General features: G+C 52.7%; 11 protein-coding genes across 11 annotated transcripts; 4 read left to right on the top strand and 7 right to left on the bottom strand.

The window, feature by feature from the left end:
* Positions 1-976: 976 nt before the first annotated feature.
* NUU61_006389 (aldo/keto reductase family protein) lies at positions 977-2,090 on the bottom strand (the record flags this gene model as incomplete). The annotated part of the gene is made up of 2 exons (XM_056656917.1): positions 977-1,488; positions 1,613-2,090. 2 exons carry the CDS (start codon positions 2,088-2,090, stop codon positions 977-979), a joined length of 990 nt encoding a protein of 329 aa, XP_056509717.1.
* A 216-nt stretch (positions 2,091-2,306) lies between these two features.
* NUU61_006388 (gamma-tubulin mipA) lies at positions 2,307-6,833 on the top strand (the record flags this gene model as incomplete). Its single annotated transcript, XM_056656916.1, has 9 exons — positions 2,307-3,210; positions 3,505-3,578; positions 3,719-3,820; positions 3,904-3,957; positions 4,042-4,224; positions 4,287-4,490; positions 4,544-4,630; positions 4,687-5,274; positions 6,648-6,833. The coding sequence occupies 9 exons, from the start codon at positions 2,307-2,309 to the stop codon at positions 6,831-6,833; spliced, it is 2,382 nt and encodes a 793-aa protein (XP_056509716.1).
* Positions 6,834-7,375: 542 nt separating this feature from the next.
* On the bottom strand, positions 7,376-7,906 carry NUU61_006387 (uncharacterized protein; the record flags this gene model as incomplete). The annotated part of the gene is made up of 3 exons (XM_056656915.1): positions 7,376-7,397; positions 7,458-7,555; positions 7,619-7,906. The coding sequence occupies 3 exons, from the start codon at positions 7,904-7,906 to the stop codon at positions 7,376-7,378; spliced, it is 408 nt and encodes a 135-aa protein (XP_056509715.1).
* A 589-nt stretch (positions 7,907-8,495) lies between these two features.
* On the bottom strand, positions 8,496-9,761 carry NUU61_006386 (serine/threonine-protein phosphatase 2A activator; the record flags this gene model as incomplete). The annotated part of the gene is made up of 1 exon (XM_056656914.1): positions 8,496-9,761. The coding sequence occupies one exon, from the start codon at positions 9,759-9,761 to the stop codon at positions 8,496-8,498; it is 1,266 nt and encodes a 421-aa protein (XP_056509714.1).
* A 561-nt stretch (positions 9,762-10,322) lies between these two features.
* NUU61_006385 (uncharacterized protein) lies at positions 10,323-11,283 on the top strand (the record flags this gene model as incomplete). Its single annotated transcript, XM_056656913.1, has 2 exons — positions 10,323-10,779; positions 10,853-11,283. The coding sequence occupies 2 exons, from the start codon at positions 10,323-10,325 to the stop codon at positions 11,281-11,283; spliced, it is 888 nt and encodes a 295-aa protein (XP_056509713.1).
* Positions 11,284-11,782: 499 nt separating this feature from the next.
* NUU61_006384 (actin-related protein 2) lies at positions 11,783-13,562 on the bottom strand (the record flags this gene model as incomplete). The annotated part of the gene is made up of 6 exons (XM_056656912.1): positions 11,783-11,869; positions 11,937-12,014; positions 12,071-12,636; positions 12,706-12,931; positions 13,043-13,186; positions 13,245-13,562. The coding sequence occupies 6 exons, from the start codon at positions 13,560-13,562 to the stop codon at positions 11,783-11,785; spliced, it is 1,419 nt and encodes a 472-aa protein (XP_056509712.1).
* Positions 13,563-14,173: 611 nt separating this feature from the next.
* On the top strand, positions 14,174-15,394 carry NUU61_006383 (NAD(P)-dependent oxidoreductase; the record flags this gene model as incomplete). Its single annotated transcript, XM_056656911.1, has 5 exons — positions 14,174-14,191; positions 14,253-14,441; positions 14,528-14,859; positions 14,917-15,054; positions 15,136-15,394. The coding sequence occupies 5 exons, from the start codon at positions 14,174-14,176 to the stop codon at positions 15,392-15,394; spliced, it is 936 nt and encodes a 311-aa protein (XP_056509711.1).
* Positions 15,395-15,733: 339 nt separating this feature from the next.
* Positions 15,734-17,402, bottom strand: NUU61_006382 (bZIP transcription factor; the record flags this gene model as incomplete). Its single annotated transcript, XM_056656910.1, has 2 exons — positions 15,734-16,872; positions 16,922-17,402. The coding sequence occupies 2 exons, from the start codon at positions 17,400-17,402 to the stop codon at positions 15,734-15,736; spliced, it is 1,620 nt and encodes a 539-aa protein (XP_056509710.1).
* A 553-nt stretch (positions 17,403-17,955) lies between these two features.
* On the bottom strand, positions 17,956-19,154 carry NUU61_006381 (GTP cyclohydrolase II; the record flags this gene model as incomplete). The annotated part of the gene is made up of 2 exons (XM_056656909.1): positions 17,956-17,985; positions 18,036-19,154. 2 exons carry the CDS (start codon positions 19,152-19,154, stop codon positions 17,956-17,958), a joined length of 1,149 nt encoding a protein of 382 aa, XP_056509709.1.
* Positions 19,155-19,619: 465 nt separating this feature from the next.
* On the bottom strand, positions 19,620-20,788 carry NUU61_006380 (SAGA-associated factor 29 family protein; the record flags this gene model as incomplete). The annotated part of the gene is made up of 3 exons (XM_056656908.1): positions 19,620-19,902; positions 19,970-20,483; positions 20,614-20,788. 3 exons carry the CDS (start codon positions 20,786-20,788, stop codon positions 19,620-19,622), a joined length of 972 nt encoding a protein of 323 aa, XP_056509708.1.
* A 1,142-nt stretch (positions 20,789-21,930) lies between these two features.
* NUU61_006379 (FAD-binding oxidoreductase) lies at positions 21,931-23,696 on the top strand (the record flags this gene model as incomplete). The annotated part of the gene is made up of 6 exons (XM_056656907.1): positions 21,931-22,375; positions 22,440-22,501; positions 22,573-22,663; positions 22,712-23,045; positions 23,100-23,299; positions 23,416-23,696. 6 exons carry the CDS (start codon positions 21,931-21,933, stop codon positions 23,694-23,696), a joined length of 1,413 nt encoding a protein of 470 aa, XP_056509707.1.
* Between the last annotated feature and the right edge of the window lie 116 nt (positions 23,697-23,812).

Raw genomic sequence — 23,812 nt, 5'->3', positions numbered from 1 at the left:
GAGCGCTAATATCAGGACTAGAGGATAACTAACAGTGCTAGACGGGTACAGAATAGTAGTAGTCTAGGGTAATAGGCTGTCAAGCGGCGGTTTACCGCTGGAAGTTACGGGGTGGAAAGGCGGCCGTTTCTGGCCTTAAAAGTGGTCATTTTCGGCGTCAATTTCATAGGTCCTCAGATTCTATTTGTAATTAATTATCCAAGAAAAGAATCGAAAGATACAAACTCACCTTCTGCAATTCCGAGATGAGTGACCTCATAAAAAACGACGCTAAACAGTGTAAAGTACATTTCATCCAAAGAGACCTGAGTTCGTGGTGCCGTATTGTATGCAAATTTGTTCGGCTGTTTACGACGATCACGGGTGTTTTTATTGAGCGCATGAGTTAGATACAGCATCAGAACCCACTTTGGTGGGTTAGGAAACTCGTTCATCCAGCCCATCGCAAAATCTTGCACGTATGGAGGTTAAGAGCTCTCAAACCACTCATTATGTATATAGCGGTCACAGCCAGTATCCAATTTCGGGTTTGACAGTACTTGGGGCAGCCAAGAAGGACCACCAATTCCACGATCATAATTGTGGTTGCTTGGAATAAAAGAACGCCCAAAAATGTAGGTTGACTGCGGAGGACCGCTCAGAGGAAGGGAATCTACTGGGAAGACGATGACCGATAGAGAGAAAATGCTGATCTTACAGGATTTGGTGCGGTTATACATGGGGGCCGGTTAATGAGGACAAAAAGGATGAGGGCTAGGTTTTTCTCCGTAAGAAGACATATAACCAGGGGGCGGCCCCCTTTGGTCCTTGCTTACGGCTGGGTCGATGATATTGATAGGGCAACAATAAAACTACTCGAGCTTATATTACCTTGGAACCAATCCCCTTGAATCACAGGATCTTCCCACCCGGCTTGTTGGAATCTATTGGCCGTGTCTGTGCATTTGTATGTATTCTATACGCCCATTTACAGCCCTCATGCTTTGGGCTTGAACAAGGCCTCCTGGGTATCATAGGTGTACTTCAGGTCCAGGTGCCAATAGTCTGGCGCAGTAGGCTTAGCCACCAGCCATGCCTGGTCCAGCGCTTCCACCACCTCATCGGGCAACGGCCCTTTCTGAAGATCCCGGAGGTTAGTCTCCAACTGCTCGAAACTACTAACGCCCACCAGGAGGCCGTCTCGGCTACCGTTGTCCATGTTAAGGGCTGAGTGGTGCCGCACCCAGCGCAGGGCCGTCTCCACGAGCGTGAGCCCGTGCTTCTCCACGACCGGCTCGATGACGCTCAAAGCCTCAAACGTTGCATCTCGGAAATAGCGCCTGCGGTAACCGGCTCCCCCCTTGCTGGTGTCACTATATCTCCCTTCTGCGGGGATGTCATGTGTCTTGTATTTGCCGGAGAAGAGTCCACCGGCAAGCGGGTTATAGATGACGATGTCGAGGCCGTACCGGCGACAAGCATGAACGAGCTCGGTCTCGATGTTGCGTGCTAGAAGAGCACAATATGTGTTAGCTGAGGGTCGGTGGAAGATTGCAATTTAAGGGTTGAAACATGCTAATTGCATTGTACATGGCCTGGAAGATGGTTGGGCGCACCCAGCCCTTCTGAGCACACAGCGTGACAATCTCCGCCACCTCAAAGGCCGTAAAGTTGCTGAGGCCCAGCTCGACAAACTTGCCCTCCTTGTGCAGCTGATTAACGGCCTCCAGGGTCTCGGCAAAGGGAACCGAACGATCCGGCGCATGGAGATAGAAGATATCGACTTGGTCTGTATTCAATTCCTGGAGGGACAGCTCCAGCTTCTCGCGCAAGACATCTGGTTTATGGCCGCCAGGAAACTGCGGGTACCATTTGGTAGCCAGAGTCAGGCTGCGTTGTTTCCAGTTGGCCTTGGCTGTGAATGCCTCCTGCTCGCCGCCGATATAGATCCGGGCGGTGTCGATTTCATTGAATCCCTGCTGCTGGAAGTAATCGAGGCACCGATTGTACTCGTCGAGCGATGTGATTCGGGCGCCCTTGGACTCGCTCGGTCCGAAGGTCATCAGCCCGAGGATCACTCGCGGCTGTAAGCTCTGAGTAACGAGAGGCATTGTGAATTAATCAGTGTGTATATACCTTGTTGAGGGAAGTGGCAAGGGGGAGGAAGCTCAAGGCGGGGCTGCGGAGTACCCCGCTAGTCGATAACGCACGCCATCGTGGACTTTGATTTTCCGCGGACCTGACGATCTATGTTCTTATTTTCCCCTGCTCTCATGCAATTCTTTTCTCTCGGTATATCTCAGCATGCCCCAATGCTCTAGTCGAAAATGGACACTCTTGGGATGATATACACTGCGGCAGAGATCGCCAACTTGGACCCGAGAAGAGGCATGCGAAAATACAACGTTTTGGTCATCAATCCCAACTGCTCGACGGACATGACAGATGCCCTCAACCCTATTTTGGACAGTCTCAACTACGGAGACGTGCATTTCGACTACTTCACAGCGCCACAGGAAAAGATTGCGGTCAATGGAACCTGGTGCGATCCAATCCCCAGTATCAACTCAGGCGAAGAATCAGCAAAGTCAGCATTGAACTGTTGGCAAGTCAGGGAATTCCTTGATCGTTACGATGCCTTCCTGGTGGCCTGCTACTCAGCCCATCCATTGGTTGGCATGCTGAGGGAGGATATCCAGAGCCTTGAAGAGACATCACCAAATACCCGAAACAAATACGTGACGGGAATATTCGAAGCAAGTATCACAGCAGCACTGTCAATGATCAGTGCATTTACCTTGGAGAAGCCCGTTTCTCCAGAACAAGGATTGCACAAGCATCAAATACCCGATACATTCGGAATCATCACTACCGGCCACGCATGGAAAGAAGAGCTCGGCAATGCAGTTACGGATATGCTTGTTGGCATGGCCCAAGCTCCTTCTACACGCTTTGCTGGTGTGGAAACCACTGGGCTGACAGCTATCGAGCTACACACGACCCCGCCAGAAGAGGTGAAACGACGGATTAGCGAGGCCACTCAGCGATTGATCCAGAATGCCTCTAATCCTGTCCAGGCTATCTGCCTGGGATGTGCAGGAATGGCTGGCATGGAGGAGGCAGTACGAGAAGGCTGCATCCAAGCCTATGGAGAGAAGGAAGGTCGTCGGGTCCGAATTGTTGACGGGGTGGTCGCTGGTGCTGGAAACCTGGTGACGGCCTGCAAAGCAGGTTTTTGATTTGGAACATTGGATGACCTGGAAAAATCTTGTGTATTAAATCATGAATATTCTTCTGAAATTATGAATCAAAAGCAGTTTAATTTTAGTTGTTTCACAGAGAAATGTTGAAGCCCGACCTTGGAGATCAGGTACCAATTGATAGTTGCCTGAGGCTGTCAGTTCGGCAAAAGTTCCCCGCGCGTACGCGGTACGCGTGAACAACACTCGGCCTCCTTCGACCAACGATGCCACGGTGAGTCTGCACTGGAGGATTCAGTGATTGCAATTCCTGTATTTTGAAAAGAAGTTTTGATGCTAATCTCAGCGCTACAACCAGAGAAATCATCACGATCCAAGCCGGCCAGTGCGGCAACAACAGTATGTGGCTCTCCTCCCCGACGTCTCAATCGGATCTCCACGCTGCGTCAATCCACCTGCTGGAGTCTCTGGGATGGAAATACAGATGAGGAAATGTAAGGGTTCATGTCGCTGACAGTGGCTCTCTAGTTGGCAGCCAGTTCTGGCAGCAGCTTTGCCAGGAGCACGGAATCAGCCAGGATGGGAATCTTGAGGAGTTTGCGACCGAGGGTGGAGATCGCAAGGATGTCTTCTTTTACCAGGTGTGTCTTGGAGAATGAGATAGACCATCTCCCTGGTGAGGCGACGAAGTGGGAACAATTGAGGCTGACTTTGATCTGCACAGAGTGACGACACCAGATACATTCCTCGAGCAATCCTTCTTGACTTAGAACCTAGGGTATGCAGTCTCGATTCGATAATTACACGACAATTGACACCTGAGAAGTTGGAACACAATCACTGATGCTCAACCGACCAATAGGTTCTCCATGGCATCCAATCTGGCCCCTACCGCAACATCTACAACCCCGAAAACTTCTTCGTTGGGGAACAGGGTAGCGGAGCAGGAAATAACTGGGGTACAGGATATGCTGCTGGAGAGGGTGTACAGGAGGAGATTTTCGACATGATCGACCGAGAGGCAGATGGAAGCGACTCGCTAGAGGTAGGCTTTTGTCCCTGTGAAGCCGGAAGATGCGAGGCATTGACTCACCGTTTGGGGCACAGGGCTTTATGCTGTTGCATTCAATCGCAGGAGGAACTGGATCTGGGTTGGGTAGTTTCATTCTGGAACGGATGAACGACCGATTCCCTAAGAAACTCATCCAGACATACTCGGTCTTCCCCGACACGCAATCGCCCGATGTTGTGGTCAACCCTTACAACAGCGTGCTCACCATGCGGCGATTGACCCAAGATGCCGACTCAGTGGTAAGTATCTTTGCGGGGAACCGTATTGTGAATAACGACTAAAGCCCTGATAGGTGGTTCTGGACAATGGCGCTTTGTCGAGGATTGCGGCCGATCGACTCCACGTTCAAAAGCCCTTGTTCCACCAAACCAACCAGCTTGTGAGTACCATTTGCAGGCCATGCCAGGGTCCATAGACAAGACTAACACCGGACAGGTTTCGACGGTTATGTCAGCCTCTACAACCACGCTGCGGTACCCTGGGTACATGCACAATGACCTGGCGGGCATCATCGCCTCGCTTATTCCGACGCCGCGCAGTCATTTCTTGCTCACATCCTACACGCCTTTCACAGGCGACAACATTGAACAAGCCAAGACGGTGCGGAAGACGACGGTGCTGGATGTGATGCGTCGCCTGCTGCAGCCCAAGAACCGGATGGTCTCGATCAACCCCAGCAAGTCCAGCTGTTATATTAGTATCCTCAACATCATTCAGGGCGAGGCTGATCCGACGGACGTGCACAAGTCCCTGCTGCGCATCCGGGAACGTCGCCTGGCGTCCTTTATCCCCTGGGGACCGGCGAGCATCCAGGTGGCGCTCACGAAGAAATCGCCGTACCTGCAGAACACACACCGGGTCAGTGGACTGATGCTGGCCAACCACACGTCGGTCGCGACGCTCTTCAAGCGCATCGTCCAACAGTATGATCGCCTGCGCAAGCGCAATGCCTTCATGGAGCAGTACAAGAAGGAGGCACCTTTCTCCGATGGCCTGGGTGAGTTCGACGAGGCGCGGGCCGTGGTGATGGACCTGATCGGCGAGTACGAAGCAGCCGAGCGGGAGAACTACCTGGATCCAGATGCTGGCACGGAGAAGGAGATGGGCGCATGAGGGGTGGATCGGGTCTTCATCGAGTGCTATTTCTTTCTAGCTTTTTTGCAGGGTCAGGGGTTCGAGGCGCATCATCGGGTGTGCGAGGCTACCGGCGTTTTTATTTTTTTTTCTTTTCTTTTTTCTTATTCAGACTTTTGCCCCTTATCATGAATCCCATGGCTGTGACAACACATTGGAAATCCATCGTGACACGTAGTCTCCAGGAGATTTCCGGTAGTTCCGCATAATGACATTGCAGCTGCAAGGCAAAAAAAGGGGCAGAGAGAGAGAGAGAGACCAAGAGGCATCCAAGTCACAATTTCCGATTTACAGCGCGCGAACTAGGGAAATTCCCCAAAGGAATCGGCTCGAGCGCCACTATTTGTCTAGTGACTTCCTCTAGTCACACAGCTCCACGATCATCATGCTTCACGAGGCGCATAGGCCAGGCGACTCGTCCTCTTAGCCTTGGAAACTTGGAAAGTTGTCCAGTCGGTTGTTCAGCGGACGAACCCTTTGCCACTTCCACGGCAAACCGGGGCCAGTGCCACGGGTGTGTAAGAATGCCCTGCTTAGACATCAACCTGAATGGTTTCAAAGGTAGAGTTCAAGTGATCGATCTCACGTGAAGGCGACATTCTGATGCTGAAACCATCGTCATAGATACCAGTGTTCAAGTAGGGATGGAATACTTGGGAATCCTTCGAAATGAATCCATAGAGTAAGAGTAAGCATGGTGGATGGTAAAGATGGGGGATCTCCCCTATCGAAACTTCTGGCTCCACTCATTGATTCCGTCACTTCTGCCATGTCGCCTCACTGACTCATCTCATTGAAGTTTGGTTGTTTCGGTGGCTTTCTAGCCCGTCCGTTCCGGAGTTCTGTTTCTTTTATATAGGATCTGCAGGTACCTCCTCTTCTTCCTTCTCCCTTCTCCCCCTTTTATACTTCATCACCTCATTTCCTCCCATTACACATCATTGCGCCTTCTCTCTCCCTCTCTTACTCTTCTACATCCTCTCTCTCTCTCTCCGTCTCTTCTCCTCTCTCTGGCCATCTCCGTCTCTTTGTCTGACGGAAGCCGCCGAGCCCACTCCACTCGCCCCCAACTCCACTCCAGCGCTTATCTCCCAGCGCCAACGGTCTCGGCTTCCCCCTGCAACCCTCTTGAATTAAAGAGTTGCCGCTTCCGCCCTCTTCCTCTCTCCAACTCAACACCTCCACATATCCAATCCTTTCAACCACATCCACCCTCATCCACCCTCATCATGCCTGCCCGTGGACCTCGCTGCAACGGCAAGGACTGCACTAAGCCAGCACAACGCATCGTCGGCGACTGCAGCTTCTGCCACGGCCACTTCTGCTCCGCCCACCGCATGCTGGAAGCCCACACCTGCACCGGGCTGGAGGACTGCAAGAAGGAATCGCATGCCCGCAACGCCGATAAGCTGAACAGCGAGCGGACGGTGGTCGTCAAGGGCGTATGAGAGTTGCCTGGTCACCCGCTGTTCCGCTCTTTTGAGTGTTTTGAGTGAATCTCTCATCTCTCTGTTTTCTTTGTTTCCGTTGCTTCGTTCTCACACTCGTGGGATTCGGCCGGATGTTGGGTTTAGCATGGTGTTGTTGTCTTTGATTCCTGGTTTCGGTTCGGGGGTTTCTTTTTCTGTTCCTTGCGGGTTGGATCTGATTGCGAGATCTATTGGCGTTGGCTAAGGCCTGCCTCCTGCGAGTTCTTTCTCTTTTTTTTTTCCCTCTCGATTTTCTGTCTGGGTTTCCATATGCACGGCGTTCTGACTGGAGTTATATACTGTCTTGCATTGCCATGTTTCGGGGCTGTTTAGAGATCCCGCGGGACTCCCATGGGCATTTTCGTGAGCCGTGAATCTACACTTTTTATCACAACGCCAGTCTTTGATGATTAGATTGTATGGTAATAGTACAAAGTAGAGGTACAATTGCTTCTGGGCTCGTACAATCAGGACGAGTGTCCATAAGTCTATTCCAACGTCCAGTCTCTTGATTACCGCCCTTACCCCGGTCCAATCTTCGGCCTGTAGAACCATTTGTCAGTGCAATCCAGTGGATATATCTCAAGGACTAGAAGCACGTACATGTCATGATGCTCACTCAGCCGACTCAAGTACTTGTTCAGCTCCTCGACACGCTCCTTGTGCGTCTTGATGCCGTCTCGCTGGAGACGCTCATACAACTAGACAGATAGTCAGCGGCTTGATTTTGAGTAGAGAAGAATCAGAAGCACAAGAGAACATACCCGTTTCCGCCTCGTCTCCTCATACTTCTTCTCCGTCTCCGTCTTCGCAGCGCCGCCAGCATTCCCCGGGGAAATACCGTCTCGTTCTCGGTCCCCGTCATCGTCGCCGTCTCGAGGTGTCAGCGATGTTTCAGGGCGATCACCCTGCTGAGCCTGCTCGGCCTGTTCGGCTTTCTTCTGACTCTTCTCCTTCTTTTTATTCTTCTTCTTCTCCACTCGCCCCTCGCTCACTCTACTTCCCTTCAGTTTGAGTTTGCCGCCTCCACCCGAGTACTCATCAGGCGCCATGGTGGTGTGGGGCGCGCCAACTTGCGCAAAAAGTCACAGGATGGGGAGGAAGGAGGGGGGGGAGGACACCAAAACGACAATCCTTCGCGTCTTTGTCCACGGGTCTGTCTCTCACCGGGACACGTATCCACGTAATGGGCCCGGTGCCTCACTTTCACTCTCAAGGTAGGAGGGGGGCAAAGGGCACTTGCGTTGCAGAGAGGGTCCCCGTGCGGAGTAAAAAGAGGCGAGGCACAGATCCTGTGGGCTTATTGCCTTGGGTAGGAACCTTGGTCAAGACAACAATAGTTGTGTTTCTGTGTTCTTTTTTTGTCTGATATCACCTCATCGCGGATCCTGATGCTTGGATGTGCCCTGGTAAATGCAGGACTCAAAAATGGGGGTGCTTTGGGGGGGTTTTGGGGCGGACCCGATGGGCGGTGGCGCTTGGACGTGCCCGGTTTCTCTACTATGGTACTTTGCATGCTGCTATATTGGTCTGCTCTGTCTATGCTGATATACTATTGATATGTGGTTTTTTTTTTTTAATAGTCATCAGAACATCATCTTCTCATTTCCATAATCTATTCCCCAATGTCATGTCCACCGGCTAATCAAAAGGAATCGGCCGCAGGTTCGACCCTCCCATGCGCTTGCGCATCTCTGCGCCAGCCGCCACCGTGCTTGGTACCTTGATACCGCAGCAGTCCCCAAACCAGTCCGAGTGCTCGTGCGCACCGTGCGCGTGGTCATGGGCGTGGTCCTGGTCATGGCCGTCCGCTGCACCCTCATCCTTGGAGCGCTCGCTCATGCCGTCAGCAGCTGGGAGGAGACTTCCAAACAGGAAATGTTGCATGATGGGCAGTTTCCCCAGTACTTCCTTAACAAACATCTTTTTCATGCCGCTCTCCACCTTGAACCAGTTCTTGGCGCCTGAGATATCGTCTAGCATCGGGCTGTGCCAGCGGAGTCCCTTGACTGTCTTGACGCTGTCGACCCACCGCACCTGGTCCAAATAGAGGTATTTGTCGCCTTCCTCGTCCAGCATCGCTGTGTTGTGGATCCCCAGCGGCGTCACATACGGGTGGCCCACCAACTGGCTGGCTCCGAAGAGGAACGGCAGGAAATGGTAGTCGTCCAGGCCCCAGACACCATGTGAGCCCGCCGGCTCGAGGTAGTAGGTAGATTGGATGTCGCGCATCAGGTGCATATACTCGATGTAGACGTGGAACACGACGGCGCGGAACTCGGTCGCGGGAAGGTGCCCCAGCTGGTACAGACACAGCAGCCACATCATAAAGTTCAGCTCATGACCACTGCCGTAGTCCAGGCGGTCCCGCGAGCCCAGCGAGTGAAGCAGGTAGGTCGAGGCCTCGTCAACCGCCGCTGCATCCTCCACCCCCAGGATCTCGGAATGCCATGATGCGCTCTGCGTGGCGACGGCATCGAATAAGTCCCGAAATGCCGGGTTGCCAAATCGTGAGCCGCCCTGGTCAATTGCCGGGTGCTGGAAAAGTAATGATCGGATTCGACCCACTACTGTAGAGATCTTGGAGATGGGTTCGGACTTGGGTTGGGTGGGGAGGTCGGTGATGGCATGGCCCCGGACGGAGTCAGTCAGGCCGAAGATGAAGGCAAGGACAAGGTTGTAGGTTGATGAAGAGGTGAAGAGCTCATGATCTTTGTGAGAAAGGATCCGGCGGACGGGGCGCTGGTACTGATGTGTTGAAAGGTCGGGCGGCGAAGGCAGAGGAGGGGTTGTCGGGGTTGAGTCGCGGGCTGTTGAAGGCTGTGACCTGCGGTTGCTTGACCGCAATTCTGAAAGTTTCTTGGACAGATCAACCTTGCCCAGCGGGGGTTGAAAGGTCGACGCCATGGTGGAGGGAGTTGCAGTTGCAGTGAGGGATGAAGCCGCAAGGGCGAGGCAAAATACACCACTCAGGTACTCGGTCTACCGACACTCCTTCCAAGGATTTCCGTTACAAGATGACTGTACAAGTTTGTGGGAAAAATACGCGATACTAAAATGCATTTACATTATATTCAATATATTCTCTTCCAATAATTTTAAACAAAATGTGTAGGAAATGAAAAAGAATAGACTCGTTACGTCCCACCGTGACGCCATGTCAGGTGATCTTCCCCGGAAAAGCGTCGATCCTTTGATGTTGCTTTTTTGTCTCGGGGCCACATGATGGGCGCAGCTGAAGGTGCGTGATACCCAGCGCAGACGAGGAGAAGAAACCATGTTCGAACAGAGACACTCTCGACTCTAACCACGATCCTCCCGTTTCCGCATCCCCAGACGCCTGCTGTGTCGGTCCTGGTCAACTGCATTACTCCCTCGATTGGCGTCTCCTGACGCACCGTGCATAGCCTTTCGCCCATTGCAGGCCGGCGATTGGACCAAACCCTCAAGTGACCAGAGCACGCCATCATGAACACTTCTGAATCATCGGCGCCCCCTCCGACAGGTCCCAGCAACCGCAAAGAGCTCGGCTCCTCGTCGTCTCGCTCGGACTCGCGTCTATCATCGTCCTTTGGCAGCAGCCGGTCCCACTCGAGCTCGTCCCGAAAGCAGGCTCGTCCTGCAAACCAGCCGCCCCAGCCCCAGTCCACCGAGTCCACCCCGATCTTTAACGGTGTAGACGCCTCGAGGCGCAATTATCAGTCCACCGACGGTCCCTCCACCTCCCAGCCCGGTCAGAACAAAGATGCCCCAGACAATGCTGGGCCGAGTAACGGTGCCGCTGGTACCGCGCCCAACCAGGAGACCAACCCGGCAGACTCGCCTGCCGAGTTACGACAGTCCTGGTACAGCCGACTAGCAGACCGATATGGCAGTCTGGAGCTGGAGAACAAGGGCAGTGTCGCACGCGACCATCTTGCGCTAGGTAGGACACACTATTCACGACTCTGCGGCAACATTTACCTTCTGACATACTTATTTTTCTCTGTTGTATATAGAACGAACATTCCTAGCATGGATGCGCACCTCCCTGGCCTTCGCCTCCATCGGCATCGCCGTAACCCAACTCTTCCGTCTAAACACCGCCACCACAACCACACACGAGTCCCAGGTCCACTCGTCCTCCGCTATCCTCCCGCCTCATCTTTTCTCAGAGTATAATAGTCGCCCCGCATTCACCGACGCCTCCTCCAATTCCTCCCGCCTCCGCAGCGTCGGCAAGCCCCTCGGCACGACGTTCATCGCCGTCGCCATCCTGATCTTGATCATTGGCTTCCACCGCTACTTCGAGAGCCAGTACTGGATTATCCGGGGCAAGTTCCCTGCGAGTCGTGGCAGCGTCGCCATCACGGCGCTTGTGGCTGCCGCGCTGATTGTTGCTGCTCTGGCGGTTATTCTGGCTGTTTCGCCTGGTGCTATTGAGCGGTAGCACCGTTTTCCTTTCCTTTTCTTTTCTATACTTGATACTCATGACTTTCGGGTTCGCATTTTAGCTCTTTTTTCTATATACCACCAGGCAATGGATAGTCAAGTTCTTAGCTTGCTTTCTAGTGTATGAAATGTGTCATGCTATAAACCACGACTACGAGTACAAAACACTCGAACTCTATCTCATGAGATCGAGCATGAGAATGGTTTCTTCTTTTGCTATCATACCCCAAATCCATCCGCACCAGATCAGTCTAGGCACAAAGTAGGATACAGGCAGTGAGATAGGGAAACAAAGGCATTTTGCCAAAAAAGGTGTATCAGGGCGCGGAGTCGAGGCCATATAATAAGAAAAAAAAAAGAGATAAAAGGGTCGAGGGAAGCGAGACAACATGGCTTGCAGACAATGCGGATTGCAGCGCAAACAAGAAAGACGAGGGAAAGAAGAACAGGAGAGAGCACCCGGAGCAAAAACCGCCTAAATACAACATCGCATGAAATCATCTCGGGCCGAGTTTTGCCAGAGCGCGCGCACCCTGTTCCTGCCACTCCTGCTTGGACACCCACATGTCTTCCTTGTCGGCGATCTGGTGACAGTGTTAGCTGGGTGGAATGCAACAAAAAGGGGTGGATGATAAGAAGTGTAAAACATACCAGGTTGGCGAGCACAGCACCACCTAGGAAAACCATATGCCTCCGTCGCGGGGGATCCTCGATGCGGACCTTGAATTTCTGTGGTATTATCAGCATCATATACTTTTCAAGGTTGTTCTTTCGAAGTCACATACGTTCAGTCGCTCTGGGTTCCCACCCAGTACTCGAGTCAGCCAGAGCTGCTTCAACTCCTTCTCCAACCGCGAGGGAAGACCGGGGTACATGCTGCTACCACCACTGAGCACAATGGCCTTGTATAGACTGGAGCGAACATCGACATCGGCGCCCTGGATTGTGTTGAACAGCAGCTCAGCAATACCTGGCTGGTCGACATCCACCAAGTGAGGTTGGAAGAGGCACTCGGGGGCCTCGAAGCGTTCGCTACCGACACGGATAACGCGGCCGTCGGGCAGGGTGTACGACTCCACGAGCACCGTGGTATCCTCTGAGAGCTTCTTGTCCAACTCGAGGTCATAAGAGACATAGCTGAGCTTCTCCTTGATCTGGCGCACAGTCTCGAAATCGGCCGTTCGGTTCAGCGCGTAGCCTCGGCGCAGCAGGAGGGCAATCAGGTTGCGGGTGACATCGCGGCCGGCGACATCCAGCCGACGGATGTGGTGGTTCAGCACCGTCGACTCATACACGGGGATAACGTGCGTCACACCGTCACCCGAGTCCACGACGACACCACTGCTCAGACCTAAATATTCCCCGCCCCGTCAGTCTTGTGCATCTGTTTGCGATTGGAAGTTCCGTCACGGCCACGTACCCTGGGCATACAGTGCCAGCACCGCCTGGATCGCCACATAGACACCCCCGAAGTTGTAACCCTCCAGCATCACCTCGGCCATCTGCTCGCGGTTCTTGAGCGGGTTCATCGGCGGCTCCGTCAGGAGGATCTTGCGGCCTGTGGGGTCGATTTTCATCTTGTCGTAAAAGGTGTAGTTCCATAGATGTTGCATATCCTCCCACTTCTTGACGATTCCATTCTCCATCTAAATCATCCCCCCGAAAAGAATTAACAACACGTCTGCCTTCGGCGGAGAGAGAGAGGGCGGGGTAGGACGGTAGGCGCAGGAACCTCATCCGACACTCCAATAACGTACAGGATAGCTGATCTGAAGCATTGATCGTGCTGCGGCGGCTTCATCACCGCACATAATATCCTTGACCACGATATCGCCGGCCTGTTCCTCCGTCCGCAAGATGGGCCGCCCCACTATCGAGGGGAACTGGTGCTCTGGGAAGTTCTGGGGCACGGTCACGTCAGAGAAGCAGAGGAGGTAGCTGTATGAGCATGCGACCTACCTGGGCAGCATAGCCGACCTTGAGGAAACCGGTTCCTCCGTCGAGCACTTGGGACTGGTTAGCTTGGAGCTGGGGTAAAGCGGGAGCCTTGGGGGGGAAAGTGGGAGGGCGTACCAATGGGCATTTCCGCCATGATGCAGGAATTGAGATGGAGATCCGGTCAAAAAGTTCTATAACGAATTTCCAGGATCGCCAGAACAACAGATTGGGGTGGTGGCGCGGACTGGGGCAGAGAGCAGTGGAGTTTGGATGTTGGCTTGAGTCGAGGGCCGGCACATCATAGAATACGTGACCATACCGTACGTCAGCTCCCCGCATGTTTGGGCAGAGCCGCTGGCTGCATAACGGTATGTGACACACCGCGGACTCAACAGAGCTCGAGTATACGGAGAATAAAGATATAGCCTGGTCTATTGTGCAGAATATAAATAGTTAATTTGTTCTATATTCGGGGTGTGAACTGGATAAATTTCCATGTTGCCTTGACTGGGCGAACTTCGTATCGATGTTTGTATATCACAGGCCTGAGGCAGTAAGATGATGCCTTCTAAGTCAGGGTGCCACCAAACAGACAATATGTAGAAATAATAAACTGTGGTTAGTCTGCACCAGACAACATCCTATCGGTCCACTATAAACTGCAGTAGCTCGCCCCTTGCAATGGCAGGTGTCAGCTATCGGCCGACTCCGATTTCCTCGGGAAACGTGTTGCGATCCACTCATTCCTATCGCAGCACTATAGAAAGCCATTGCCAGGGCTGCGACTGACCATTCCAGTTGATCTCATCGCCTCGCAACTTGAGCTGCTTGAAACATAACCTCAGTTCTTTTTGAAGACGTGAACCAGTCTTGCTACCGCAACATCATCGCCCCATCATTCATCCCCGGCCCCAACACAAACCCCGGAAACAATCCATTCACCAGCAAGAATGGCGCAAGTCGGCTGGGTCAGTACCATTCTCAGATATCATGTTCCATCACAAGAAGAAAATATCTGACATCCTGCAGTACGGCCTGGGCTCCATGGGCCTGGCCATGGCCAGCAACCTGCAGCGACACCTGGCCGCCAAAAAGGCACTGAACCTGATCTATTCGAACCGCACCATGTCGCGCGGGGCACCACTGCAAGCCCTGGGCGCGGTAGCGGAGTCGAGCTTCGAAAAGTTGGTGACGCGGTGCGGCATCATTTTCACCATGGTAAGTGATTGGAAATATACAACATTGCACTATTTTTCAATATCTACCTCCAGCATGGAGAGCCATGTCACTAACTGATTTAACAGGTCGCAAATGACTCGGCCCTCCAGACTCTGCTCTCATCTGCCCTCGGCTCGGGCCAGTCCCTCAAGGACAAGATCTTCGTGGACTGCTCGACCGTACACCCGGGCATCGTGAGCACGGCCGTGTCCCAGCTAAAGGAGAAAGACGCCTCATTCGTGGCGGCACCCGTCTTCGGCGGAAACCCCATCGCCGTTGACGGGAAGCTAGTCTTCGCCATTGGAGGGCCCCGGGCCGCTACGGAGGCCGTGAAGCCGCTGATTCAGGATGTGATGGGACGGCGGGTGATTGACTGCGGTGAGGATGCGACTAAGTCCTCGCTGCTGAAGATTGCCGGGTAAGTATTTTTGTGAGCTGCTTCAATACACCGGGGTCGCTAATTTCCTGCTACCAGGAATATCGTCACGGTGAATATGATGGAGGCAGTCGGCGAGGCCCAGGTCTTTGCTGAGAAGACTGAGCTGGGAACTGGTCCGATGGAGGAGCTGATTGGGGAGGCATTCGGTGCCGTGGCAGGCGGATATTCCAAGAGGTATGTCTAACGCTATTTCCATTTGTGTCTTACGCGTGTTTGCGTTATAGAATCCACGAATACTCATATCCTCCCCCTTAGATTGACATCCGGAGCCTATGCTCCCCCTCTGGAATCTCGCCCTGGATTTGGCGTCTCTCTGGCTATCAAAGACGCCAAACACGCAATGGCAATGGCCCAGGAACAGGGCGTCCAGCTCCCTGGGCTGGAGGTGGCTCGCCACAACATGGAGGCTGCGCGTGACTATGCTGGAGAATGCCTCGACAGCAGTGCTATGTATGGGAGGCTGCGCCAGCAGGCCGGGCTGGAGTTTTGGAATGAGAAGAGCCGGAAGGCTTAGATTGGTTGGTTGATATTTTCTTTTAGAAGATCTTGTACCATTATGATAGAGTGCAATAATAGCAACTTCGTTCTGGGTTGATGTGATATTCAAGACCAGTCATCTCACCTCTAGGTGAGATTGGCATGGCTAAGTTGGCAGAGGCCATGCCTGCAAAATATTAGAGGCTAGTAAAATCTTTGCAATAAAAACATAGGTGAAACAAAGCAGGCAGATTCCCAATGCCCAGTCTCCGGCTCGCCGAATAGCAGTCTGAGTTGAACCAGGTTGACCCTAATTCTTTTCATCGTAATTATGACCCGTCGCCGGCGAAGCGATGCTTGGTACATCCGCTAAGCCTTATATAGCCCGAGGGGTTGAGGTTTGTGTTGTTGCCTCTGTCTTGATTCGGGCCGTATCCGCCAAGGCAGGGTAGCTCTCTGCAAACAGAGTGCCCAGAGACCAATTGGAAAGGTTGCGCATGTGTCGCTCGAAAACGGGATTAATGACCAGCTCGTCGGAGTCACCAGCCGACAGCAAGCAGTCTGTGCCTTCGTAGGGCCAATTCACACAGATATCGCGTGTGAACGGGATGAACCAATTCTCGAACGGGTAGTCTTGGTAGGAGGTGACGACGCGGTCCCGCATCCGCGGGAAGGGAATATAGTCCATCCAGGCAGGATGCGGCTGGAGGAGCTGGGTAGGACGCGGAGTGAGCCAGTCGGGCAGTCGGTCGTAGTTTTCCTGCGTTGGGTAGATCTGCCACCGCATGAGCAGGAACATGACATAGAGCACGGCAACCTGCTCCGGGAGCGAGGAGATGTCGGGGAATGTGCGCAGGATGTCCGTGAAAACTTTGGACACGGGATGTGAGTCGACACTCTTCTCGGGATTCAGCAGCGAGGAGACACTTGGGTACGGTGGCCCGACCAGCTTCTGTCGGGGGATCCCTTGTGCTGCCTCCCGCTGTCGGGTGTGAAGGAAGTCGACTAGGATGATATCCAAGGTACATGTCGGCGCAATGTTTTTGATCGGAGCGGCAAAGGCAGGTGTCCCATGCTCGGGGGAATTCAGCGGGTGCGGACATAGTGGTGATGGAGGATTCGTGTGTGAGGAGCGGAGGTGTTCTGAGCTGCTGCGCCGTAGGCGGTCGATTTTGGGGACATTCTGGGAGGGCTCCAGGAGGAAATTAAAGCCCAACCTTTCCTCGGCACCAAAATCCAACCCATGGGTGATATTGTAGCGCTGGGTGTCCAGGGCATGGCGGAACGGCGATGGTTGATAACCGCCATTAGAACTACTACGGCGATTCCTTAGAGCCGGCGCGGAGTGAGTGGGAGAAGGAGTGTCGATGCTGGCGATAGACTCGGGATATTGCTTTTCGTTTTGGATTGAGCCATGGCTATTGGATGTAAAGGCTTCCGCATCGGGGGGTGGAGATGTATGTGATGGAGGAGGAATCGACCTCGGTTGTTGTTGAGGGAGGGAAGCAGGCGCATCTACCTGTGTCAGTCTGGCATGCACCCACGTCGACCACGCGCAACTCACCTGATGTCTCTGACTTTGCAAGGAGTGGCTGTATAATGTCCATCGCTGCTTTGAGTCCCTGGCGGAGCTCCCTGTTTTCCGACCGAGTGTTTTCATTCTGCCGTAGCGCAGCCTGGAGATCGAGAAACGGTTTCTGCGACGAGAGGTCCCGGACTTGTTGCTCCAGCGCCTCGATATGACCCTTGTTGCGTTCTCGGATGGCGCGTTGCGCCTGGCGGTCATTGGCACGCTTCTTCGCCAATTGATCCGGGGTGAGGTTGGCGACTCCTCGTGCGGATGTGCTATTCAGCTTGCGCTTGCGTCCAGCGGATGTCGTGGCCGAGATCAGGTCTGTGATCATGTGCTCTGGACCCAGTGATGTTGCTCGTTGGGGCAACGTCGAATCGTCAAGTTTGTCGGGGTGCGAGCGGCCCTCGGCCAGCGTCGCGATTGCTGGCGGAGGTGCCGCATCCTGGGAGTTGGGCGATGCGCGGTTGGCCATGGCCTCACACGCGCGCTAGCGATTGACTAAGGCCATTCAATGAGGCAGGAAGGAAATGGCCGGAGCTCAGGGAAATGAGCAAGAGGATCGCCATTAGCGTGGGTCGGGAGAGGAGGTTGACTGTTAAAGTTTCCGACGTTTTCGGTGCAGAAATGCCCGCTTGACTCGTGGAATATACCTCAGGCTGCTACTTGACTCGTATTGATATCTTAGAAAAAACAGAAAAACAATACATCTATGATTCTCGTCGAATTGCTCAGCATTAGAGATCTGACAGCTGCGCATAGAATGACAGTATCTCATTGGCCAAGTCGCGCATTTTGACACTTGACCAGCAGCCTTACACGCGCAACCCATGTACAGAAAAACATATGGAAATCGTTAGGGTTAATTGTGTCAAGAAAAAACAGGTCGTGTCGATCGTATACAAAGCTCTGAAGTGAGGTTTCAATGCAAGGAGCAGGTCATCGAACTCCCCAGATATGAACAGATGGGGACATGGGGAAAAAGAAGAGAGTAAAATGTACAGCACGCCCCGGACTGGCAGACGTGTTTATTGAAGCATATGGCCCATTTTCGAAATCTGTCAATGTTAGTATGGGATTCTCCGCCAGACGAATCCAAGAGACGAACCTTGGTCCTCAAATAGCCTTCAATCTCGGAGCTTTTGATTCCTCTCTGTCCACCTGTGCGCCACGCCAAGGGAACCATCGGCATTCTCTCCTTCACCAGCACTTCTCGGTTAGGGCCCTCAATGGCCCGCACCTTGTCCGGGTTGTTTGTGAGCAGGCGAATCCCTTGTGGAATGGCATCGGCACCACAGCCCAGATCCGTCAACATGGCTGTGGCCAGACCGTAGCTCCGCGCGTCTGCAGGATGCCGCAACAAGAGATTCGCCTCGACGGTGTCGGAGCCCAAATCCTGGAGATTATATGCCTTCAGTTTCTCCCCGAGGCCAATTCCCCGACCCTCCTGGCGCAGGTAGATGATCACGCCGCCTGCCGACTGGGACCGTAAAGACTGCGCCTCTGGCGGCGCATCGGAAGTCAGATCCTCAACAGGGAAAGACATCAACCGTGCAGCCTCGTCCAACTGCTCCCCGCAGTCGCAGCGAGCCGACCATGCCGTCTCCCCTGTATAACACTCTGAATGGATCCGTACCAGCGGCGGCTCAACATACTGATTTGATGATGAGCCGCCCTCGTGCGATCCGGTCTTTTCGTCATCATACCAGCTGCTGACTCTCCCCGGATGCAATTTCCCCACGTATGCGCCTCGGATCATTCGGTCCATCTCGGTCTCTCCCGGTCGGACACTGTCCAAACTGCGGCTGCGGATTTTGTTTCCAAAGACAATGGCCAGGTGCTCCTTACCATCCAGGTCGTTGTGGTAGAGATGCAGGAACATCTCGGCGCCGTTGGTCGTGGGGATCCGGGCGCGGACAATACATTCTACTTCCGGCAGCTGCGGGAGTAGTTTCGGGGTCTTGCTATGCTCGCTCTGGTGTCGGATACTGGCCGTCTGGCTTTGGTGCAGGACTTTGGTAGGATTGAGGTCCAAGTTCAACGTCCCACCGGGAGTGGCGGGAGGGGTGAACGCGGGCGACAACAGTGAATCGGGCAGCGCCGGCGTGTGCTCGCCCACTGAAGTGCTTCCTTGACTTGCATCGTCTAACAAGCCCTCTGGTTTGTTCGATAGTGGGGGGGAATGCGGGGGCAATTTCGGTGAGGCGTGAGCCGGGAGGTCAGTCATTGCGACTGTCGGCGACACAGAGCGGCGAAGGTAGATGTGAAGTGTCTCGTAAAACCAAATCCAATGTACAGGGACGGGTATTAGAGAACACAGGAGGCATCGATCCGGTAGAGAACAGAATCGCTGGAACCTTCCGCCATCATCTCGGCCGTTAACTAGCCCTCGGCATCAGCGGCTGAGTCATCGCGTTGTCAGTGCTTACGCGATCGCCGAGGACGGGCCGCTGACTTGCCTATTTGGGGAGGTAGTATACTTGCTCGGTGAGTAGATCATTGGAATCGATCCATGCATACGATATTTCAATTTTGTACTGCACATTGCACAATATTGTGGCACAGGGAACCTCCAATGCCAGCTAGGATTGTCCCATACCATGGAAACCGCCGGAACTCCGAGTAGCGCCTCGCTAAAAGGGTATATCAATCATCGCATCAGATCATAGAAACGCCAGTTCCCCCCCCAGGGCTACTTTCCTGGAATGTCCAGGACAAAGCGTCGGTCAACTTCCATCTCCTTGTCGTCCTCCTCACCTTCGAATTTCAAACGGTAGACATCCTTTTTAGACCCCATGACCTCCGCACGGTAGAATGTGGTGGTGTCGGGGTATCGAGCGAGAACTTGCTTGCCAACGGGGAATGCAGACAAGGAAGCGCCCATCTGGGGAATCGGAATCAGAGAGACGGCAGTAGTCTTGTAGACCGCACCCTGCTCGCCATTCTCGTTGGGCTCGGGATCCTGCACATCGTAACTGATCGCAAACCATCAGCTCAGAGAAACCAACCAAAGCAAGACCGCCAGGCCACTTGACGAATTACCGTTTTTTCTGTCCGTCACCAGAAATGCCCTTGATAATGCATTGAATGCCCTCGCCCTCGACCCCCTGCTTGTTCTTATTGTGCTTGAACACAACCTGGGCTCCGACCACCAGCAGGCCGCTGCGCTCGGCGACAGTCCCTTTGGTGCCCTCGGTCCCTTCTTCAACCTTCACGGAAACCCCGTCGCCACGACCTTCGCGGGCCTGCGTGCTCGACACGCTTGTGCTACGCGGAACCCCACCCTTGCCGCGCCCGGCCTTATCAACACCCGAGGGCCCCGGGGAGTCGGTAGCCGAGCCCTCCATGTCGGTTCGTTTCTTGCGAGACTTGGAGAGTGATGTAGAACGATTCGGCGGCGCCTCCGCCTCAGATGCTTTGCGTAGTGCTGTAAGTAGTTCCAAGTTCTTAATCACATCACAGGGCTCGTCCTGCATAATTGATCGTTCCTCCTCGCTGAGTTTCTGGCTTTGTCGCAACCAGTTGTCGAGCTGGTCGTGTTCAGTCATATTGGGCCCTTGAAATTTTTCAAAAAGAATTGGTTTAGTTCCAAAATGTACAACAAAGGGTACGGTTTCGCGGCCAGCGAGAGATGAGATGATCGACGCGACAAGGGCAGAGAGGTATGATCTCGGCGGGGCACTCACTATTCCCATCGTGGGAGATTTTGTCGACTAGGGTCTTAATTTGCACCGATAAAGACGCTTGCTGGTCAAATTTCTCCTTGGATTTGCGGAGATCCTGGCATATCTTGGTCCACAGCTCCATCTCCTCGTTGTTGCCAAATCCATTGTCTCGGGGTCGAGGGCGGTTGCGGGACATGTTGGGATGACGTGACAACCAGCGCGTGGCAAAAAAAAGGGGGGGAGTAATGAGGCGCAATGGTTCCGTAAAGAACGCCAAAGAGAGTTGGGAGTCTCGGACTTGGGGGATGCTGAGGTTCGGTGATAAGAGAGGCTCTCAAGGCGGTCGGGGATGCATCTGGGGGGAATCTTGGCGCTCATCAGCATATTCCGTGTATAAAATAAAGATAGAGCCTACGTCTATAAAGTGGTATAAATAAATATAAAAATTACTCAAACTCTCAGCTATGTTTCTACTCTTATGCTAAAATACTATATAACTAATTATAAGATAAATTAGACCTAAGCATTATAAAACTAGATCTCTATAACAATCCTTTAAGTATACAATCTAATAATAAAGGAGGAAAAGGAGGAAAAGGAGCGTTGGAATCAACAACACATATGAATAGATTACCTTGAGCGAGTGTATATTAGCCACATTGAAAATCTAGCACTAAGTTGGCGATATGATTGTCGACATATATCCGACGTTAATTCGCACCTAGGTGTTCGGGTAGTAAGTATATATAGAGATAGAGCACAACCCAATGACCCGATTATTCCCATGCAAAGACTGGACATTATTATCAGCAAGAGGGAAGTTAGGGGAGAAGAAACTCGGTATGGATGTCTGGTGTCGTGTCAATAGTTTAGTTCTCCGTGGCCCGTCAGTAAGTCGTTGCCCCTTAAATAGTGGCCACTGACGCGTCCTAACAGTCGCTCCTGGGTGCCTGATTTGACCGAGAGGATTATATTTTATTGGGGCCATTTCGATGTGGTTCCAACCCCGCCAGCTTACATATCTTATATCAGGCGCCATATACATAAGAGGCCACCTGGGAACTTTACGGAGTGTCATGAGTCAGAAACAGCGAATTGTATAGGTATTAGTGAGATTCAATTACACCTAAATTATTTTTTATGATGAAATAGGCTACTGTAACTAGATGGGGGCAAATGGATGGTTCAAAAATCCTTGTGGAAAGATACCCCACCTAGTAAGCATATAGTAAATATGCCCAGTGCCCATCTGACCACCTTCACGCACATCGAGTCCTTTCTCATATCAACGCAAATCACGTTCTGAAAGAAGCCAGCAAACCGACACCAACACCCATCATGACTGCCAGCACGACAGCCGCATTTGATCAACTGAAAAGAGCCTTCCCTGATAAGGTGGTGACTCCAGACGCTGTCTCTGAATATAACACAGCGGTATCGTGCCCCTGGTCTCAAACGTGTTGGACCCCGGCCGCCGGTTACGTCTATCTGAGCAACGCACAAGAGCTGGCCGAAGCGCTGGATATTGTGAAGAGGGTTGGATCCAAGTTCACCATCCGCACCACCGGTCACAACCCCAATAGTGGGTTTAGTAGCGCAGATCACACAGCCATCGTCCTTGACATTCGCCAGTTTCAGTCCAAGGAGTTGAGCTCGGATGGTGTCGCTCGAGTTGGATCCGGAAACACCTGGGGTGAGGTGTATGTCTGGTTGGAGGAGAAGAAGTTGTCGGCCATTGGAGGTCGGGACCAGCAGGTCGGACTAGGAGGATTCCTCCTTGGAGGTATATGCTTATCATCTTGCATAGGATGTCGCAGGGGGGCCTAGAAGCTGACGTATAAATCAAGGTGGCATGGGTGCTTTGCCCAATCTATATGGCCTTGGAGCAGATGGTGTGAAGAATTTCGAGGTAACTGAGACGGTTTTTTTTTTGTGTGGAAACTTTCCTTTCTTTGCAGCGCTCACACCCTGAGTCTTTAGATCCTTCTGGCCGATGGCAGACTTGTCAACGCAAACGCAACAGAGAATACCGACCTCTACTGCGCTCTTAAGGGCGGCGGCTCCAACTTTGGTATGACGCAAAATATTAACCAGGACGACGTATACTGATAGAAAATAGGTATTGTGACGAGGTTTGATCTCGAAACTCACCCTCTGATTCGTGTCCAGTACACAATCAACCTCTATAACCCGGAAGACTATGTCGAAATTATCAAAGCCACAATTGCCGTTCAAGAGGCCATGGAAAACGACCCTAAAATTGGCCTTTTTACCAACTTCAACAATGGCTTTGTCGCTGTGGGCTTACTTTATGGAGACACACCCACCGAAAAACCTCCAGTCTTCGAGCCCTTTCATCGCCTCGAGAGCCTGATGGCGACAGCACTCCCTTCCACAGATGGCACTCTTCTGTCGTTGGCCCAGGCCATGGGTCATGCGCAAGAGCCAAAGAAGTGAGTGCCCATATAACACAAGCTCTTCCATCGAGTCCCTAACATATGTAATAGGCGAGCCATCTGCTCGGTAACCACCAAGGTTTCGCAATCCCTCTACGAAGAGGCTTACAAGTCCTGGAATGAGACCTGTAAACGTCTTCCGGCCGGCTGCGTCCTGCATTATACGATCCAGCCGATGGGTAAAGCTGGTATAAAAGCAGGAAAGGACCGTGGAGAGAACATCATGGGACTCGAGGACGTTCCCCAGTGCTGTAAGTCTAAATGACGTGCCCCCTTCTCAATAAAGTCCAATGTCCCGAACCACAGGGAGTCTCCAGGTGGATAAAATAACTAACCTGATGATAACTAATTTGATGTTAAATGATAGGGTGGGTGTTTACCTGTGAGTGGCCCAAGGACGACAGCGACGACGCCGTTGCGCAAAAGGCAGTCGACACCATGGCCAAGAGTGTGGAGCACTCGGCCAAAGAAAAGGGACTTTGGCTTAGCTTTCAATGTATGAGCTTTGCTGGGGCCTCTCAAAAGGTTCTGGGCAGCTACGGCGCCGATAATGTCAACAGGATGCAGGAAACCGCAGCCAAGTATGACCCTGAGGGGGTCTTCCAGAAGCTGCAGTATGGGGGCTTCCTCTTGCGTGATAACATCTGATGATCTGAATGCCCTAACCAAGCCCCTCATAGCTATCATAGTTACGTTTATTAGGATTTTGAATTTCTCAAGAGTTGGATCTATTGCTTCATGTAGTGGGCGTCATGTTAATGTTA

Source organism: Penicillium alfredii (genome assembly GCF_028826965.1).
Source record: "Penicillium alfredii strain IBT 34128 chromosome Unknown utg000009l_segment0_segment0, whole genome shotgun sequence".
Taxonomy (NCBI): domain Eukaryota; kingdom Fungi; phylum Ascomycota; class Eurotiomycetes; order Eurotiales; family Aspergillaceae; genus Penicillium; species Penicillium alfredii.
This window is presented reverse-complemented; position numbering and strand designations above follow the sequence as displayed.